Source organism: Diceros bicornis, chromosome 31, assembly GCF_020826845.1.
Source record: "Diceros bicornis minor isolate mBicDic1 chromosome 31, mDicBic1.mat.cur, whole genome shotgun sequence".
Classification (NCBI taxonomy): domain Eukaryota; kingdom Metazoa; phylum Chordata; class Mammalia; order Perissodactyla; family Rhinocerotidae; genus Diceros; species Diceros bicornis.
Window position 1 is genome coordinate 6,662,897 of NC_080770.1, and position 14,573 is coordinate 6,677,469.

A 14,573-nucleotide genomic window follows, 5' to 3' on the forward strand; every position below is an offset into this window, starting at 1 on the left:
TTGGCCATTTCAGGCATTTCTCAGGTAAAAAGAGGCCCACATCTTCAAGGGCAGAATAACCTAATGGTTAAATTCAGACTGCTCTGTACAAAGCCCACTCTATTATTACTAGTTCATTTCTGAGCTTAGTTTCCTAGTCTGGAAGAACAGTACCTACCTCTTAGAGCTGGAGTGAGGGGTGCGGGTCATAGGAGATCATGCACTTTTAGCACCCACCTGGCACTCTATAACTTTGTTATTATTTGGGCATAATTCTTTCCTCTCCTAAGCAGATAGCAGTTCACCGTGGTTAATGACCTTAGACCTTAGACCATTCAGACGCTACCAAACCAAGGAGAAACCCAGCTGTGCCAGGCCTAGAAATGTCCACCCCACCCCCACTCCCTCTTAAGGCAGTGAGTAGGCCGGAATTCTCCTGGTTGATAAATGAGAGGAGCTGAGAAGGAGCCGAGAGAGCTGCAGTGATGACTGTTCCGAGAATCTGATCTGCCAGAAGGCGAATCTCCACCACATGTACCATGGAGATGCTCCGGGAAAGAGAGCCGGCCTACCTGCTTGAGGGAGGACGCGAGAGAGAAGGGATGGATGAAAAAAATGATTAAAGGGAGATGGACTGGAGGTGTCCAAAGAGGAAAATTTGAAAAGGAAAACAGAGGCTGGATATTGGGAAACCTTCCGGGCGGTGAGTGCCATTCAAGGAAGGATTTCGCGTCCCGGGGATACAGATTTTGGAGCAAGAGCGGAGTAGGGACAAAGGTGGGGTACGCAAACTGAGAAGACCGAGCCCGGCAAGCTGTGGGGGGTACCCAGATGGCCCGGGGGTGACCCGGGGCCGGCGAGGACCGGAAGGCGGGGTTAGCGGGGGCACCCGCAGGGAAGGTGGGGGGCGGTCGGGAGCCGGTAACGGAGCCACCTCCGCGTTCGCCCCGGGGAAGGTCAGCGACCCCGGGCCGGGGGGCTGTTCGGAGAACCGAGAGGGGCCGCGGTTGCCATGGTGCCGGGCGGGGAGGGGGTGACTCGGGCCCCGCCCCGACCCCCGCGGGGCCGCGGGCTCCAGATGGTCCCGGACCTCCCGCGGGAGCCGGCGGCCTGCGGCAGGGGGAGGCTATTGTCCTCCTTCCGCGGCGCCGCAGTCCCGCCGCTCGCGCCCGCGCGCCGCCACGCGCCCCGCCGCCGCCGGTCCCGCGCGCCCCCCGCGCCGCTCGCGCCCCGTGACAGCGCCCGCCCGCCGCCTGCCGCCCGCCGTGCGCCCGGCCGCCTCCGGGCCACCTGCCGCCGCCCGCAACCGCCCCTCGCGGCGGGGCTGCGGGCGCGGCGACGACCGGTGCGCCCCCGCTCGCCGCGATCCCGCCTGCCGGGCCGGCGCTCCGCACCGAGGTAGGTGCCGGTGCCCGGGCCGCTTTGTCCGGGCCGGCGGGGCGGCGCGCTTTGTGCAGCCGCGTGCGGGCGGCTGGGTCGGGGTCAGGGTCGGGGCCGGGGCCGAGGCCGAACAGTGGAGCCGGGGAGGGAGGATGCGGCGCCTGGCCCTCGCTCCCGCCCGGTCCCGGGGACAGGATGGAGAGAGTCATGTGCCAGCCACCCAGGTACCGGCGTGCCGGCGGTGGGGGGTCGAGGCTTGGGAGACTTGGGCCTTTCCAGAGCTGAGAGAAGAGTCTGGAAGAGTTGGGGCTGACAAACGCGTTAAGGGATCGGGTCGGCTGGGCTCGGAGCGTGTCTGACAGCGCCGGCTGTTCGCGTAGCGGAGGCTCCTCGGCGGACCGACCGGCGCCGGTCCAGGTGCTGAGGACACGCTCGGCGGTCTCTGCCGGGGTCTGCGAGCGCCCGGCTTCCTCTTGGGAGCTTGCTAGGGCTCCCTCTGGAGCCGAGTGGGCTTCTTCTCGCTTCTTTGGTAGCTAGCTCTCCTTTATGCAAATTCACAGTGTGTGTGTGAGGGGCACACGGTTGGCGGTGATGACCAGAACACTGGCAGAGGGAGAACGAAGCCCTTTCGGGTGGTCAGGACCTGGCGGTGTAAGGTGTTTCTGTGGCTGGGATATCCAGAGGGCTTGGAGACCGCCCGGCGCAAGAACTGCCGGCAAGGCCTCCTCCTAGGTTATTCCAACTCCAGCACCTCAGTCGGCATTTACCATCCACTCTGGCTCCGAACGACTTTACTCCATTAGTCCCATGGCATTGCATGCTTGTATGAGATGCACGCTTGCCCCTTTCCTAACCTGCTACATGTTGTCTCCCGTGAGCTGTTTCTCAGCTGCCCTGCTCCCCTCCTGGAGCAGCCACGATTCCAGCGCTGGAAGCTGGTCGGTTCCTGCATGGGCAGGGTATCCACAAACCAGTTTTCCTTGAAGGTGAAGCGGGCAGAGTGAGTTCCAAATACGGGTCTTAGCTTGAGGTGTTGGGCAACCTCTTGACATATTCAGAAGAGCAAAGGATTAGGGAGGAAAAAGCTAATATAGATCTTAGGTTTGTCCCTTAGAGAAACTGATGTAACTCATCAGTTAAACACTTGGGGGAGGGGGTGAGGAAGGGGGTGAAAATTAGTCTGAATAATTCTGCCCTGAGTGGAGGATTCTAAAGGAGAAGATCAAACAAAAATTCAGTCCCACTCTTCAGCCCCGTCCCTAAATTTCTTGGAGGAGAGTTCCTGTGCTTTATCAGGGACACAGCCTTGAGGGAAACGGGTTGGGGTTTTGTTTCTCCTGTGGGTTCTCTGATTGCCCTGAGTGCATCTTTCTTTTTCCTTCCTGGGAGCCCTGAGTTTATTTGTGATTTCTTTTTCCTCTCTCTCTGCCAGTCCACTCATATTTTGAGTCAAATGAGATTTTTACTTTGGCAAAGTCCCCGCTTCTTCTAATCTATTATTCCGCCTGCTGTCATTTGTTCAACTCTGCCTCCCCATAGCGTCTCTAGCCATATCGTCCTCCTTCCACACATCTGTGACTCGCCTGTGCCCGGACATCAGCTCTGTTTATCTCATTAGATCTAGAGCCTGCTCCATCTTCAGTTTCCTCTCTCATCGCCTGAGGCTCTTTGTGGGTCTTGGGGTTTCCGAGGGGAAGTTATATTTGAGTTTAGCCTGGGTTAGAGTCTGAGCAGACCCAGCAGCTAACCTCAGGTCGCTCTCACCCCTGAAACTTTGTGTCTTAGTCCTCATAGCTCCTCTAGCTGATTCTAACTGCTCCTCATCTTTGTGCAATGGTGGCCCTCAAAGTGTGGTCCCCAGACCAGTAGCTTTAGTATCATCTGGGAACAGGTTAGAAATGCAAATTCCCTGGCCCCACCCCAGATCTACTGAATCAGAAACTCTGGGGAGCAGGGCCCAGTGATCTGTGTTTTAATAGCCCTCCAGGTAATTGTGATTCATGCAAATTTGAGAATCACTGATCTTGAACAACACAGCTCAACCCTGAGAGTACTCCAGCTGAGGAGCAGAGGGTCTTCTCTAATCCCATTTTCGTTCTTTCCTTGAGTTTTTCTCTAGCACTAAGAAAGATTAATTTGCTGGCCAAAAAATGAGTTATGGTCTATTTATTCAATATCTCTTTATTGAATACCTATTGTACTGGGCTTGAAAAACCCAAACGGGAGTAAGACACAGCCCTTGTCCTCAACGGGTTAAAAATGGAGCAGGCAGAGAGACACATAAACAACTAACTATAATACGATGTGATAAGTGCATTAATAGCTGCCTGCTGAAGTGCTCTGGGAGCACAGGGGAGGGGATGATCAACTCTCTCCGAGGGAGGTAAAGAATTAATCAGGAACAGGATGTGGCCAGAGGAGGAATTAGGGTACATGACAGGCTCTAGCCCGGGGGATAGTATTTCTAGCTTTACACGCCAGCTAAATCAGAGGAAAAGGGAAGGGGGGCAGACGCCCCTGAGGGTTGGCACGCGGCTGAGCAGAGTCTGCATCCCACAGCGCTTGGGCGTGAAATCTAGCAGGACCCCAAGCTTGCAGCTGGCGGGGGTTGGCCTTATTCTAGCAGGACCAATGTAAGCTCCTTGGGCTTGGCCCCGAGGTCAGTGGCTAAGAATAAGGTGCTGGTGAAACTGTAATCTGGATTAGCTGCTGGCCCGTCCTATTGCCAGAGTTCAGGAATCCACGGAGGAGAGTAAGGTTGATGATTCTCCAGCACAGAGAGAGACAGGGGGTCCTGGGGCTGGGGGGCAGGCTGACTAAGGAAATGTGAGCATGGAGACCCAGATCATAGTGAGGAATGATGTACTGAATGAGAAAAAACTAGAACAGATCTATGTAAAGAAACTCAAATGGGAAACTCCAGGAATCTGGAGATGGCAGCAGGGAACATGGAGAACACAGCATATTGTCCAGAAGGTCAGGAAGCTGCAGAGCCCAAACGCTTGAAAACCAAAACTCAGAGGCCCTGAGAACCACTGCGCTGAATAACACCAGACAGCACTGTTCATGTGCGAGTCTATGGGAATAAACTCCTTGGAGTCCCAACCTGGTGGCCCTGTGGGGCTCTGTGATCTCAAGACACCAGTGCCATTTTGGTTCCTTATCCATGTGATGGCAGGCATCTCTGGAAACTCAGGATGCAAAATATGTATGATTTGGTCAGAGGAGCATTTAAGTGGTTGAATTTTTATTTGGGAGAAGGGGAGGTTCCAGCTCCATACTTTTCTCCCCAAAATTATAGGATCCAAGGAGAGGCTTTAGCAGCCAGACCTCACTGGGATGTCTAGATCCCATGCCTGGGCCCCAGTAGGTCCCTTGGAAGGACCAAGTTTGATCACCAAAAAGAAGGCAAAACAGTACATGTTCAGGTTTTGTGCCGCTTACAGGGGCCCCAGGGACACACAGTAGTTTGGAGACAGGGTCAGACAATCTGTTTCTTTAAGTTTCTGCTCTTTGTGGAGTACAAAGTTAGAAAGCAGGGTTTGAAAACCTCAGAGGCCTTCAGGGGCCAGGCAGGTAACAGAAATATGTGATATGGCTGGGGAGGATACAAAAAGGAATGGTGGGGCTTGCAGAGAAATGGAAAGCATGGGCCCACCTAAGGGAATCCAGAACCAGTTATTTTTAAACAGCGTATCGGCCACACTCCTGGGGGCCAGGTTCAATAGGTTTGTGACTCCTGATAAAAGGAAAATGGTTGTGAAAGCAAAAGGTCAGGGGGCATTGTATCTAGGAGTTCTAGTGGGGAGGTCTATGCAGGGAGAGTATGACTCCATCCCACTGGAAGTGTCCATCCCAGAGCTCAGCGTGAGCATGGCTGCTGGTGAGGAAGCCCTAAGCTGAAGGGTGGAGAGAAAAGGAATTAGAGTTGGTCCTGGGGCTTGAGGTGCTTCCCTGTCCGGTGGCTGAGAGTATTAGGTGACACTAGTTCAGGTCACGCCTCGCCCACAGCGCTCTTTGCTCAGGGTGATTCAACTCTGCCCTAGAATTTATTTTTGTATAAATATTTACAGGGCAAATTCAAAGAATCTGTTGGGGATTAGGGGAAATGATGGATTTCAAATGAGAAAGGAGTCCTGGGCCTAGTGGAATTAAGCTCTCTTTCCTATTATAGGGAATGTAAAGCCCAAATCTGGGAACCTTACACCTTAGCTCCCTCGCATCTCATCAATGCAGAAGAATCCTTGTGCGTGTTTTCTCTCTGGGAGAAAGAGGAGGGGCAGGTGATCCTGACTGTCACAGGGGTCAAGTTCAGCTTCAGGGAACCAGTTAATGACAGAAGCCAAGTTCAGCCTTGGTGTGCCCTCCCTACCCACCCACATCTCACCACCTACCCCTTCTCCCTTCCTCAAAACCACACAGAAGGTTCTCCCTACCCCCTTTCCAGAGCCAGAAACTGCCAAGATCGTAGCACAACCGTAGAAGGTAGTGCTAAGGATTAAAATCTCTTTCATTTGAGGGGTACTAGGAAAATGAGAAATGCAGAATTTGGAGTTCCGATAAAGTTACAGACCCAGCCCCCTCCATTCTCTTGAATGGCTGCTGAATGCTGAATTACATGAGAACTTTGGACAGTAGAGGTGTTTTTTAAAATCCCTAGCAGCTAATCTGAAGCTCATTTGTTAGTTTTGAGAAGGACAGAGTTTGTTTGTGTAACTTAGAGTTGTAACTAGTGTTGGCGAGCCTGCATGGTCCTAACCCCCAGCCTGGGCCCTAGAAGGGGGCAGTGGGTGCTGATCTCTCCCAGGGAGTATGAAGAGCTCCAGGAAGTTTGAGGAACATATAAATGTTCTGGTTAAGAGCTTGTCCCCGAGAATCAGAAAGAACCTCGCTTCAACACCCAGCTTTGCTCCTTCCAGCTGTGTGACCTTGAATGGAGACTTAATTTTGCCAGTGCAGCTTCCTCATCTATGGAATGGGGATGATGATGGACCCTCGCCCCATAGGGGGTTGGGATGAGCTGATGCATGTAAATGGCGAGGACACGTAGCACAGCCGACATTTATCAAGCACCTATTAAGTATTCTCTGTAGCACGGAAAGGAAACCAAGGGGAGAGAACCGATCTGTGTCCTGCTTTGAACTCCAGGCACTTCCCCAACAGCGCATCACAGTCTTCCTGATGTATCGTAGATGCGTCTTTGCTCCAGAGCAGGATTTGAGTCTTTTCATCTCAGATGCCTACAGGGTAAGGGAAGCTGTCTGGTATGGAGGAAGGGCTCAGAACAGTTTGTGGAACCGGGGAATGAACGAACTCCAGTTTATACTCAGTATTGCCCAGGGGGTCCCTGCTTCCTGCACCACTCTGGTTTACCCACTGCTGTCCTGAACCATGCTGATGGCCGTCGCCACTTTCGGCCCCCTACTCTGCCCACTGTCCCTCTCTGGCCTGAGGCTCTGGAGCCCTTCCTGTCTGCTGCATCACTCTGAGACACTGCTGCCTTCCCGCCTCACTCTGTGTGCATCTGTTGTATTTCTGTCCCTCTGCTTCCCCACCATGGCTTTCCCTCTCCCACTAGGGGCTGATTTCCAATGACAAAAAAACCAACCATAACCTTTGGCCATCAGGAGAGCGGAGGAGATCTAGGCAGGAGGATAGAAGGACATGGTGAGTGGTGGGCTCAGTGGCCTTGAGATGCCCCTCACCAGCCACGTTCCCCCTTGCAGGAGCAGGAGGCTACCCACCACCATGAGCAGCACCCTGTCACCCACAGACTTCGACAGCTTGGAGATCCAGGGCCAGTACAGTGACATCAACAACCGCTGGGACCTGCCCGACTCGGACTGGGACAATGACAGCAGCTCGGCCCGCCTCTTCGAGAGGTCTCGCATTAAGGCCTTGGCAGGTGAACTCAGGGGAGGGCCGGGGGGATGCTGAGGAGGCTGGGGGGAGAAGCTTTTCATGAAGAGTCCTTTAACTTCATGGGAAGACTACGTTTCTTTCCAAGCTGCTGCGCTAGTGGGAAATCCAGATCACTCTATCAAGCCCCTGCTCCCCCAACTCCAGCCTCAAGAGCAAACTTTATGGGATCCAGGACATTCCCCAGCTTCCCTTCCCCCGAGCACAGAGAAGCCATGCTGACCCCGACTCAGCTGGCTTCCCTTCTGCACCCGCTGACTTCCAGACCTCTGTTCCTGAGTCACATTCTGTAATTCTTTGGCACTTCCTCTTGCTATTCTGTTTCCACCCACCTGTCCCTAACCTTTCATCCCCTTGCTGTGTCTTCCTTGATTCCCACTGTCATCTCTCACACCTGTTCTCCCTCCCAGGTCATTATCCGCTCCTCTCCCTCCCCACCTGTTCCTTCCACCTGCCGTCTGTTCCATCATTTCGTCTACCTGTTCCCTGAAGCAGGTTCCCTCTGCGTCCGCCCGTTCTCCCGGCTTTGCTCTCTGCTTCGCTCAGCCTCTGCCCTCCCCTACGGCCTGGGCTCTCCCCTTCTGCTCCTCTGAACACAAACAAACCCGTCCGACGGGCCTCCCTGCGTTCCGGGAGGAGTTGTCATGGCAACAAGAGTGCGGCTGCCACCTGACACCACCAGTGGCTGGCGTGGGGCTGAGTCACCCACACACCCCAAGGCCACCCACCCCATCTGGCTTCCTTCCTCCGTCCCACCCTCGTCTTTCTCACTGACCTGCTGGCCTCTCAGACCAGTGCAGTGGGAGAGGTTGCAACTACGTTCTCCCAGCGTGGGTGGGGTGGCCTCCTGGAAGAAGGGAGACACTCAGGAGGGTGGTTCCCCAACCTAGCCGCACGTTTTATAGGATCGCTCAGGGACGTTTTTACAGATACAGGTTCCCAGGCTCCTTCCTGGACACATTGAATTAGAATCTTTGGACATATGGTCCAGAAATCAGGATTTTTAAGCTCTCCAGGTAATTCTTTCCAGCCAGCCTAGCACCAGTCCAAGGAGCCCCCGCATGGCGGCCATAGCTCTGGGGGGTCCCTTATCATTTTCTCCTGGGCCTCTCTGTCCTTCTGGCTGGGTCTTCAGGCTGGCTTGTGAAATACTCATATCAGCGTTTCTATAGATGAGAGAAGAGAAAATGTGGGTTATGGAGAATGCCACCTCTTTGGGGGAAAGTTTCCCTGGTACTCTTGTTTTGGATGCGTGTAGCCTCTAGAACTGTCATGATGTCTGTGTGCACATGACACGTGATACCCAAGACCGTCGTGACGTCTGTGCACACACGACATGTGCCCCCCCCATGCTGCCATTAGGTGTTTATCTCCACCACTACACTGGGCTCTCCTGAAGAGGCATCTCTCTACGGGCTTTGCCTCGCACAGCGCCTCACGTCAGTCGGTGCCAAATAAATACTGAATGAATGAAGATGGGGGAGGGCAAGAGTAGGCTGTAAGTGACAAGAGCTGAAGCGCAGAGAGAGGTAGGAGGGAATCTGGTAGATGTGCCCAGCAGTGGGTGTACTGGGGGCCTGGGACCACCTGGCTGAGGAGGGCCTGGTGGGCCCAGTGGCAGGGAAGGGACGGGAACTGGAGGTGTTGATGAGAAGTGGGGAGGATGACATCTTTTTCACAGATGAGGGAATGTACACAAACATCTAGCATGGTGCCTGGCATGTACTGAGCTGGCTTTGCCTCTTCAAAGATTTCTCTTTCTCTGCTCTCTGAGCTGGAGGTCAAAGCCCATGTCCTGAAGGGAGACCTCCCAGAGTCACCCAGAGAGGGGCCATCCTTGTCACACCTGCAAACCTTCCGGAAGTGGGACTTGCTTTGGGGGCCCCTCTCTCTGGTCTTCTGAACTCTTAGGCAACTTGGGGCCTGATGGGCAGGCCTCTAAGGCGCTTGCAGTTCCCTCCTCCGCCCCGCATGGCCCTGCCCCAGCAGGCCGAGCTCCGCCTCCTACCCTTCCCCCGCCACTGTCCGACCTGTTTGTCTGGAGCTGCCTCTGTCTTCTCTCCCCACAGTCAGGTGTGCCCTGCTGACTTGTCCTGGAGCTCAGGAGCTCAGACATCCTGTAACTCCTTTCTCCCACTCCTCGCAACTTCCACCATCCCTGAACCATCCCCCGATCCGGGACCCCAGCCTCCTGGGATCCCAGGCTCCAGAGAGAGCAGAACCTTGCCGCCCTGCCCCGCGGCGGGCAGAGCATGGACTCTGGGCCCCGGGCCGTGTGAGAGGCAGCAGGCACCATGAATGTGAACGGAGTGAGCAGGGTGCACGGGCACAGCCTGAACGGGGCTGGTGAGTTTTACTATGAGGCTGTGGAAGGGTCTCAGAACCCCGGGGGCCTCCTGCTCTCACCAGCTGCCTTCATCGACCCCGCTCAGTACGCCAGCGTGCTGGAAGGACGCTTCAAACAGCTTCAAGGTGAGCTCGGCAGGCAGAGGGAAGCGCTGTGCCCAGAGAGGGGGGCCTCGGGGCGTGGGACAGGAGCCAGAGCAAAGGACACGGAGTGGAGCATTTTCTGTGACTCAGACGTTTGTGTTGGAAGACAATGTGCCGGGGGAATAATTACAAGGGGCCGGAAAATACATGGATGCTGACGGAATTGGGAAAGGCTTGGACCCAGTGGAAGGGACCGTGAGAGAGCGTGAGTGGGTGTGACCTCGAGGCCCCGCTGGGAGCGGCGGAGCGTGTGTTGCAGCGAAAGCAATGAGCATGGAGGCAGCGGGCGAGGCCGGGAAAAGCAGCGTCTGTGTCAGCAAGTGGGGAGGCCTTTTGCGCAGTCTCACTGAGGCAGTTTACTGTCGGTGGGTTCAGAGATGACGTGCCTGCTCGGATAGTTGGGGCAGGAGAGAGGAGAGCCAGGAGGCTGAGGCACCTAGGGCTTGTTTGTGTTGCCCTGGGTTTCTGAGTGGGTGTCTACCTGTGTATGAGGAGGCTGTGTGGAAACTGAGGAGTTGTCAAAGGGAGTTGGTGCAACAGGCTCGGGTCTATGTCTGAGCAGGCGTGTTCATCTCGGCACCAATATTGCAGTGTATTTCCGAGAGTCACTGTGTTTTGCGGGGTGGGTGTGTGTCTGTGGAGGTTGTGGACGCCGTGTGAAGCACACTGTCTCCGGTGCTTGGCTCTGTGCAATTCTCCCCTAGCTGTCACTATTTCCACCTCTTCGCCTTTTATTCTGCCTGTGTGCCAAAATGGCCTCACCCCAGTGTGCCTGGCATCGGGGCAGGCCCCATGGATCCAGTAATGGCAAGGATTCGGACAATCTCAGCTCGGCCTGTAGACCCTGAGGGGGGGCCCAAAGGCACCCTTGGTTCACAGATGCTACAGAGCATTGGACCATGCTCTGCAGTTGTTGACCCTGAGCTTGGCGCAGGTATAGGGGTTGGAGGTAAGAAAGACAGGAATAGACAGGGTGTGTCGCCATGTTTTATGGGTGAGGTGCGCAGGAATGTGAGATTAAGGGATGAGTCTTTTCGGTTTCTGAGATGCTGGTGCTGAGAAGGAAACAAAAGTGACTCTTCAGGCCCTGGCCACTTGGGTTGGGTCCTTGCACTGGGCTTCTCTCTGGGGAACTGGCAGAAATCCTAGTGACCTGAGCAGCTTCCGACGGCCTGACCTCTTCCCTCACTTTCTCATTTATAACATTTTAATTTTTTTGTGGAACCCAACAGCATCCCCTCAGCGGTAGCTCCCCCTGTGAACCAGGCAGCAGGGCATTTTCTCACTTTTTTTTGATTGGCGCCTAACTCTGCCTGGCCTCCGCCCACTCCCATATTTCTTGGGCTCACTGTTTCCCCTGTTGCCAACTTTCAAGGTCTTGTTTTTCTTCTTAGCATTGGAATGTTGGTGTCCTGGGACTGGATCCCCTTGCCGCCAATTGAGTGAACCCAGCCCACAAGTAGAGGAACCTGTGTTTTCTTTAAATTGCCCCAGCAGAGCAAGCTGACTGAGGAGGCCGGCAGCCTCTAGCACGTCATATCCTCCTAATGACCACGTAGAAGAGCTGCTGCTGTAATTTCCGTCCACACCCTCCCCTTTGTCCACGACCCGAAGAGAACAGCCGTCCCTCCTGCTGGACCTGAGTGCCTCTTGGTCTTTGCTTTGGGTTAGGTCACACCTAGACAGCAGTAACCCATCAAGGAGCCACTTCATGCCAGGCATCTTACACACATCGTCTCGTTTAATCAGCACAGTGACCCGTTGAAGTAGGAAGTAATATGCCCATTTTACAGATGAGGAAATTGAGGCTCTGACAGATGAAGTAACAGCATTTCACCACTGTTATATGACAGGGCCCTGATCCCAGATCCCAGATCCCAGATCCCAGCCCTTCCCTGCATGTCCCATGCTTCTAATTTCTTTCATCATTTCTTCTCAAAGCATATTTTCTGTCTCTCATTTTTGTTCTTTACCTTGCTTACAAGCTCATTCCAGTTTCTTTATTTCCCAGCTTTTTAAGTTATGGATTTTCCTCCCAGCCATCTTTCTTCCCCTCCTCTCCCCCAGACCTCACTTCTGGCCTCTCGGGCTTCCCCTCATTGCCCCAACCCCACCAACTGGTGTTTAGAAGCAGGTGCACTGTACATGAAGGACAGAAATGACCCCATGTTGCTGCCACAGATGAGCGAGAAGCCGTGCAGAAGAAGACTTTCACCAAGTGGGTGAACTCACACCTGGCCCGGGTGACATGCCGGGTGGGAGACCTGTACAGCGACCTCCGGGATGGACGGAACCTCCTGAGGCTCCTCGAGGTGCTCTCGGGAGAGATACTGGTGAGCTGTGGTCATGAGGGAGGAGGGAGCCTGAGAAACAGCGGTCAAAGGGAAAAGCCGTAGGAGTCGCCCTTAGAAAGAAGAGTGACACCACAGAGTGGAAAGCGGTGGCTGCCCTCTGCTCAGAGGATGGTTTCATTTTGAGGGGCTTTGCTGCGTGGATTAAACAGGAACATTGCTTCATGGAGACAGGAACAGTGGTCTCATTGAAAACGTTTCTTTTCCCACCCACTCTGGGTGCAATTAATTCCCTTGGGAATCTTAATCTGCCCCAAGCCTCATCTACAACCTCAGCTTTGGCTCCATGAACTCCAGCCCAGCTCTGGGGCTGTCCCTGTGTTCCTGAGGGAGGAAGGTGTGCGAAGCAAGGCCCCAGGAAGGCTAGGAGGGAAGCAGGAAGCCACGGTCCCATGCCTTTGTGTCCCCTGTCCCTCAACAGCCAAAGCCCACCAAAGGCCGCATGCGGATCCACTGCCTGGAGAATGTGGACAAGGCGCTGCAGTTCCTGAAGGAGCAGAAAGTGCACTTGGAAAACATGGGTTCCCATGACATCGTGGACGGAAACCACCGTCTGACCCTCGGGCTGGTCTGGACCATCATCCTTCGATTCCAGGTACCCCAGCACAGCATTACTCAGAGTGCTCTGCACACCGGTACCGCACCTCCAACAGCCACTGCCGGTCCCTGGCACAATCAGTACAAAAATGGGGACTCTGGGGGCCGGCCAGGTGGGTGGTGGTTAAGCACGCGCGCTCCGCTTCGGCAGCCCGGGGTTTGCAGGTTCGGATCCCGGGCACGCACCGAAGCACCGCTTGTCAAACCATGCTGTAGCAGGCATCCCACATATAAAGTAGAGGAAGATAGGGCCGCCCCAGTGGTGCAGCAGTTAAGCGCACGTGCTCTGCTTCGGCGGCCTGGGGTTTACAGGTTCAGACCCCGGACGCGCACCGACGCACTGCTTGTCAAGCCATGCTGTGGCGGCGTCCCATATAAAGTGGAGGAAGATGGGCACAGATGTTAGCCCAGGGCCAATCTTCCCCAGAAAAAAGAGGAGGATTGGCAAGAGATGTTAGCTCAGGGCTAATCTTCCTCACCAAAAAAAAAAAATGGAGAGTCTAGAACCTTGTCTAGCAATTTGTGGTTGCTGTGGACCAGGGGACTCTCCTCATTAAACAGGGTGGATACCAGTGTAGGTGTTGTCAAACTTCTGTAGCAAATTCCCTGTGACCTGGTCTGTGTACTAGTCATGTGCAGTAGGACCACGTGTTGGTCCACAGGGAATGGAAATTTTACCAACTGGTCCTTCACCGCTGAGAGTTTTAGAACTCCATTCGGGATCGGGTCACCGGCCCACTGCTCTACTTCAAACTCTCCTACCTCCCTCAAAAGAACAGCCACCCTACTTCTTACGCTCTGGCATAGCCAGTCCAGTGTCTTAAAGCCATTACAGCTCTCCTGACTGCCCCGCTTACTCCCCACGTGTAACCTCCTCTGCTCCTTCCAGCCCTGAGCAGAGCTCCATCAACTTCCCCTTTGAAACCTGGCTCTCAGCAAATGTTCACTCATCCACCTTCAGTTCCCCACCTGGAGAAATCAGCATCCTTTGCTTCAAGGCACTTCCACTTTCTGACTTCCTAGCCCATTTTCCTGCCTCAAATCCCTTTGACCTGATGTTTTGTGGTCACTAGCCCTGTAGGAAAGGTCCCCAGGCTCTGTCCCTGCTCCCCTATGACAGGAGTCTGACGAGCAGTTTCCTGCCGTGTATCTCTGATAACTGCAGGAGCCCCTGTTCAGGGAGTGAGGGCCTTCTTTCCTTCCTTCTTAGATCCAAGACATCAGTGTGGAAACTGAAGATAATAAGGAGAAGAAGTCAGCCAAGGATGCCCTGCTGCTGTGGTGCCAGATGAAGACCGCGGGGTGAGGCTGCCTGGGGAGCGTGGCCTTGGAGGGTGGATGTGCCGAGGTGGTGCAGTAAAGGAAGGATGGGCTCCAAGAAACACAAGCTGGGGATCCATCCTTGAGTCGCAGGCCAGGGCTTGGCCCTGCTCACTGTTTTTCCTGGTCCCTGTTTATAGGTATCCCAATGTCAATGTGCATAACTTCACCACCAGCTGGAGAGATGGGCTCGCCTTCAACGCCATTGTGCATAAACACCGGTGAGAAGACGAGAAGATGGGGTTCGCGAGCCTGGCGGAGCTGCTGGAGGGGTTAACAACCCAGGGGCACACACACATGTAGACGAAGCGATGAGATGAGCTACACAGCAGTTATGAGGGATGAATGTTCGGAAAAGAGCCAGGATGTGGGGGCACTGTGCTGCACAGAGGGCGTGCGATGGGAAGCGAGGGGATAGGAGCCGTGGGTGTGGGTTTGAGCAGCCTAGCTCTTGACAAAATGGAGTTGGTGACTTAGGGTGGCTTTACTTTTCTCTTTAGGATCTCACATGCTTTTGATACCTTTGTTTCCTCCGCA

General features: G+C 54.5%; 1 protein-coding gene across 4 annotated transcripts in view; it reads left to right on the forward strand.

Annotated features, from left to right (window-relative positions):
* Positions 1-493: 493 nt before the first annotated feature.
* Positions 494-14,573, forward strand: part of SPTBN2 (spectrin beta, non-erythrocytic 2) — a 37,819-nt gene continuing 23,739 nt past the window's right edge. Inside the window, exons 1-6 of one of the 4 annotated variants that reach the window (XM_058526302.1) lie at positions 494-682; positions 7,086-7,264; positions 11,950-12,101; positions 12,541-12,714; positions 13,927-14,018; positions 14,177-14,257. In XM_058526302.1, coding sequence (XP_058382285.1) covers positions 7,108-7,264; positions 11,950-12,101; positions 12,541-12,714; positions 13,927-14,018; positions 14,177-14,257 — 656 coding nt within the window. In that variant the 5' untranslated portion in view covers positions 494-682; positions 7,086-7,107. Of the gene's footprint in view, positions 683-1,332; positions 1,378-1,562; positions 1,584-7,085; positions 7,265-9,327; positions 9,751-11,949; positions 12,102-12,540; positions 12,715-13,926; positions 14,019-14,176; positions 14,258-14,573 lie in introns of those variants that run through there. The other 3 variants (XM_058526303.1, XM_058526300.1, XM_058526301.1) reach the window with 3 other exon arrangements.